The following is a 6,266-nucleotide window of genomic DNA, read 5'->3' as shown; positions in this document are numbered from 1 at the left end:
TTTGTGATCTTGTATTCCAATTTAAAAAATAAATGCAATATTTCTCGAGTTTTTAACTCTATTGTGATTATTCTGTTATTTATTAAGAGTATAACGTCAACCTTCAAAATTCAAAATCTTCAAATTATTATTCCTGGACCAAAAATCAAGTGACAAAGCAGTGTGTGATACATAACATTCATAGTTGAGAATGACATTGTAGCCAATGTATAACCTTAATTTTGGACAACATTAACATTTTATTAATCTTTGGATAGAAATAGTACAGGCTCAGCCTAGTTTTTCCTCCAATGTCATAATAAATTATATATTCTGTAATATATATATAGATATATATAATTATAGTGCTTTATAAAATAAATGAAATGACTTTCTAGGAGAATTAATTAATTTCTTAACGCATCAATAACTCTGTTGAATGGATGAAATACTTATGATATGACTGGCTATCATAAAGCATGAGCTGCTCGAATTCAACGGAAACTCCCACCCATTATCATTCCAATAAACATTAAATATTCACCCATTTTGTAGCAACACAACTCAAGTTGAACGTATGAAATGAGGAAAAATTCAAGTCCAGTCCATATTTTTGAGATTATTGAGAGTGTGATATCAAACTCATTTTTGCGATTCAAATCGAGGTACCAACCAACAACTATAAAGTTTATGTAGGCTACTGTCACGAAATATTAGAAGTGAACAGAAACATGTCACTCATTCTAGTTGAACTATTTCAATGCTCTTGTTCTAGATGTAGGATGCTCAACAATTCATGTTAGAAGATGAGTAGGTTTGTGATCTTGTATTCAAATTTTAAAAATAAATGCAATATTTCTCGAGTTTTTAATCTATTGTGATTTATTCTGTTATTTATTAAGAGTATAACGTCAACCTTCAAAATTCAAAATCTTCAAATTATTATTCCTGGACCAAAAATCAAGTGACAAAGCAGTGTGTGATTACATAACATTCATAGTTGAGAATGACATTGTAGCCAATGTATAACCTTAACTTTTGGACAACATTAACATTTTATTAATCTTTGGATAGAAATAGTACAGGCTCAGCCTAGTTTTTCCTCCAATGTCATAATAAATTATATATTCTGTAATATATATATAGATATATATAATTATAGTGCTTTATAAAATAAATGAAATGACTTTCTAGGAGAATTAATTAATTTCTTAACGCATCAATAACTCTGTTGAATGGATGAAATACTTATGATATGACTGGCTATCATAAAGCATGAGCTGCTCGAATTCAACGGAAACTCCTCACCCATTATCAGTTCCAATAAACATTAAATATTCAACCCATTTTGTAGCAACACAACCCAAGTTGAACGTATGAAATGAGGAAAAATTCAAACAAAACCTCACTGAAAAATTGAAGACATGTCCTTCATTTCAGGCGTTTACACTTATCAGTTCTTTTCACCCCTCTCTTCCCCTCCCCAACTTAACATCTTGTCACGTGATGTTTACGTAATAGAGAGAGAAAGAGTGAGAGAGACAGTAGTAGACAACAACATTAACTAGATTACATTGGCACATGACATAGTGGGTTAGCGTTTAAGGTTCTGCCTAACGTACATCACCTACATTAACTTAGTTCACCACCATTTACATTAGACTGACAGAGAGACAGTGTGTGAGAGAGTGATTGAGGGAGGGAGAGAAAGTGTGAGAGGGAGAGAGAGACTGAGTGAGTGTGAGAGAGACTGAGTGAGTGGGTGAGAGAAAGACTGAGAGAGTGGGAGAGAGAATGAGCGAGAGACACTGAAAGTAAGAGAGAGAGTGATATTGAGGGAAGAAAGAGAAAGAGTGAGAGGGAGTGAGAGACCCGTCACGAACGTGCAATTACTTATTTTGTGGCGATGCTCTTCCCGGTAATTAGGTTTACTTACGCCCCACAATGAACACGAGTACTTATTTTTATTACACACAACATTGTGCAGGCAGCTTATCACATTGCAAATAATACGTTCCCCACGAGAATACTGACTGTAACTCCTGTTGTTTTTTAAAACATTGTTGGCTTTGAAATTACTGGGAAAGGTTGTTGAGTTAATTCAGCCTACTTAGATCTGATTAGTTTGAATGGAAAGACTAGAGATTGCCAATACTACGATAGATTGAGAAGAAGAACTCAAAATGTATTAAGTGAGTGTAGAAGTATTGAAGTATTTAGTAATGTAGAAGTATTTTTCCCAGAGGAGCATGTCCTAATCTCTTTAAAGAATTATGATATTTTTTGTACGATAGTGGGTAATGTACCTATTGCAATTTGCAGTTTTACTCATGGTTATGTGAAACATAGTTGATAATAATTTTAAGTTCCCTATTGAAATAGCAATCGAAAGGAATCAGATCAACATAAGGAAATAAACGAAATATTTAAGAATTCAGCAAATCATGTGCTTTCCTGAAGTCTTGTATAATTTTATAAAATAATGTAAGTAGTGAAATGCATTATGGGAGTAATGTAAAAGTATTGTAAAAGTAGGTTGGAAATTCGAGTTCTTAGCTTGTGTAGCTACACAAGCATTATTCAGTATTATTCATTCTTTAGCATGAATTATTCATTAACTTAATTCATTAAGCATTATTCATTCAACTATTATCAATTTAATCAATTCTCAGTCAAGAGGTAAGTGCTGTTCCAAGGGTTAAAATCAACTGTTCAAAGCTTTCTCCTAAAGAAACGATTGATATGTGTTAATTGTTATCCAATGACAAACAAAACACAAAGCATTAAAGAATCTGTGTTCACCACAGATTAAGAATAACGACTGTTATCCTTGGAGCTATGGTTCTTTAATCGGTACTACCACTTATTTATTGGAAGAAGCGATAAATTATGTACAAGCAGATGATCACGATGATGATTAATGATAATAATAATAATAATAATAATAATAAATGCCTTTATTTATTTTCAAATACATTACAAACAAATTAACTTTTGAAATAATAATTATCATGTAGGCCAATTACCCCATGGATTGAATCCGTCCGGGGGGAGATGTGAGTGACATATAATTACGAATAACTACTTATATTCAATTTTAAAATAAAGTCAACATTATAATTGAGTTCAAGAAAGTGCACTAATTTGAACAAGAAAAAACAAATTTGAAAAACCACATAATAAATTCAACACAGGTGAATTGTCTTTTCAGAAATTGAATTCAAGTAATCTCGAAACTATTCTAAGAACATGGCCTTTTCACTACTCTTCAAAACGGATATTTTTGCGGAACTACCATGCGCTATACTATAGACTCTATAAATAGCCTCCACTCGCTTTACAAAATATCAATATCCTGATTAAAAATAGAATATGATAACTAGTAAGCAGTCCAATTTTCAATTAGCTGTGGTGATAATTTTCAATCAGGCACAATTTCTCAGTGATAAGGTGTTGTTTCACATAGTTAAACTCTCTCGTTTTCTCTCAAAAGTCTATGTTGTCAACTTCATTAGCGAATTCAGCTACATTGTAAGGTGCTACCTTCAAACATTCTAATTCCTTACGGCTTTACCCTACTAATTATTGACGTTCCGAAGGTTTTTTCCACTTTGACTTGCTGCGTTGTGGACGGAGAAATTGTGTTATGTTGCCTCCAGTTGTAGCTGCACTTCTTGCTGGACTCTGTTCCTGATGGGCGATTCTCTTACTTTTATGCGACGCCGAGAACGCTGATAACGAGGCCTCTTCCAAGTACTTGTTCAACGCGTCTTCTGTTAAATCATTCCAAGTAGCATAATTTCCATTGATTAGAAGTCCGATTCCCTTGATTTTAACGTCATAGCCAGCATCCCGCAGTTGCTTTTGAGTTGAATATAACTTCTTCTTCTTTTCTCTCGTTTCCTTGTCACAATCTGGATAGACAGATAGCTTACGAGTCTTTAATCTTATCCCATTATTTAGAATACTTTGTCTCTTCATGTTTGATACCAATGACAACATTATTGGGCGTTTGGTACCGGGACCAGCAGTTCCTAATCGTTTGACAAAATCAATATCTGTCTCTTTCAGTTCAACTTCCATCACACTATTACTCAAATCCAGTATTTTCTCCATGATCTGCTCACGACTCTCACCCTCTTTCTCCTCCATACCGTAAAATATAAGATTTTTCTCTCTGCTCATGGAATCAATTACTGCCCGTTGCCGCGATACCTCGAGTTTCAACCTATCATTCTCCTCAGTCAGTTTCTCAATTCTTTTATTTTGCTCTCCAAGCAACGATGAAATATTCAATTCACTAATCACTTGTTTGATAGTTGTGAGCGTATTATCATTGATCTCATTTTTTATTTTCTCCAGCATTGCAAACATAACTTTCTCGCTTAATGCCATCCTAGATTCAGTTTAATACGATATAGCTAACTAGGATGTGTATATGTCAATTATTTGCTAATCGAGCACTCTGTAAACTCTTCAACTCAAAATTAAAACTTATTGCAAGATTAAAAATTAGGACTCGGAGACAAAGGAAGTTGAGGGAGCGCCAAGAGAGCATTCAAGGCTTTTTGGAAGAAATAGGTAGCTCCTGAGATGACAGGCAAAGGTATCAGGTGTGAGAGAGGCTAGGGATAAGTAATGTTGTATTATAAAACGAAATAACTTGAGAAACAAGAAGACACTGCCATCTAGAAAACAGTACTGAACCAAAAACTCATAACTTACGCCAAAAGTCTGCAGACCATTTTTGGAGCGAGATAGCGTTGCAATCACAAACAACAGTTGGTTGCTGTAATCAACCGTTAGTAGAATTCGGCAGTTTGGGAGGAGGGTGACGAAACGATGACCCTCTACTCCACCCACTCATCACTCGTGAACGAAGATAAGATAAATTCTTCAACGAAAATGATGGCTTCTTCAATCCTTGTGTTTCTGAACGAAGTGATCCGAATAAAAAAACCGCTATATCTCTGTTAATACTTGAGGAATCGCAAATACATTTGACACACTTGTTCACAGCCCTTAATTAAACGGTTATGCCGACTTTTAAATCTCTCACTAGACAACAAACCACTTAAATACCTGAAAATTTTACCACGATGATGATTATGAAATATATATATATATATATATATATATATATTATATATATATATATATATATATATATATAATATAAGCGAAATGGCACTCACTCACTGACTGACTGACTGACTCACTCACTCACTCACCACTCACTCGTAGAACTAAAAATCTACCGGACCAAAAACGTTCAGTTCTGGTAGGTATGTTCAGTTGGCCCTTTAGAGGCGCATTAAGAAATCTTTTGGCAATATTTTAACTCTAAGGGTTGTTTTTAAGGGTTTAATGTTCGTCTTTTAGCATGTATATTCTTCTTCTCCCAATCTCTTAATTAAATTGAAATTCTCATATCATTATGTTACTATAGAACTATAATCTAGATAGAGTACCTCTTCGAAACAGTTGTTAACTGGCAACTAAATTAATAATTTTGTCAGGTTGGCATTAAGTTGAGTTGACTTTGTTAGGTTGGCACCAAGTTGAAGATTTAAATGCATTTATCGCGGAAAAATTGATTGGGCACTGCTACTTCAATCCTGGGAATATGATATTACTAGCCGTCAGGATCGCTTCGCTCGCCATATCCGTTTAGCCAAACGTTTAGTCTGGACCCCCGACTGGATTGTCCTAACATGTGATAAAAATGCTCAAATGAAAAATGCTGGCGAGCGAAGCGAGCCTGCTGATCTCATTCCTGGACGATCCAGTCGGGGTCCAGGGGGGCGTAGCCCCCTGGCAAGACGGATTTGGCGAGCGAAGCGAGCCTGACGGCTAGTGATATATAATGATATAATTATTATTACTGCAATTATGAAAACTGCAGTCCGCTCGGTTGAGGAAGGGAACTCAGTTCCCGAAAATTTTCCCCCATTTCTAATGTAAGTTATCAAGTGTTTTCAATCTATTAATGTCTTATGTCTCCTGTTTTAATTGATATAATTATTATGATATTACATAGTTGTTGTTAAGCTGATATTGCAGGAGATGTATTTTCACGAATTCAATGTATCTGAAGCTGTCTCATATGACTTGAAATCAACACAACCTGTCATCAATATTAATAATTTTTATTAGAATAACAAGAAACTATTTCTATTTGTCACGTGATTATCAATCTCTAGCAAACATGAGATACTTGGCTTTAGCAAATGAGCAACAATAAGTACGAGAAACCATGACAAATCGTTGTATGAAGCAATACGATT

General features: G+C 34.6%; 1 protein-coding gene across 1 annotated transcript; it reads right to left on the bottom strand.

Annotated features, from left to right (window-relative positions):
• Positions 1-3,561: 3,561 nt before the first annotated feature.
• LOC120353767 lies at positions 3,562-4,374 on the bottom strand. Its single transcript, XM_039438568.1, has one exon. The coding sequence runs from the start codon at positions 4,372-4,374 to the stop codon at positions 3,562-3,564; it is 813 nt and encodes a 270-aa protein (XP_039294502.1).
• Positions 4,375-6,266: the final 1,892 nt, after the last annotated feature.

The sequence above is a fragment of the Nilaparvata lugens genome, chromosome 12 (genome assembly GCF_014356525.2).
Source record: "Nilaparvata lugens isolate BPH chromosome 12, ASM1435652v1, whole genome shotgun sequence".
NCBI classification, from domain to species: domain Eukaryota; kingdom Metazoa; phylum Arthropoda; class Insecta; order Hemiptera; family Delphacidae; genus Nilaparvata; species Nilaparvata lugens.
The sequence above is the reverse complement of the archived record's forward strand: the minus strand, read 5'-3'. Positions and strand labels throughout refer to the sequence as shown.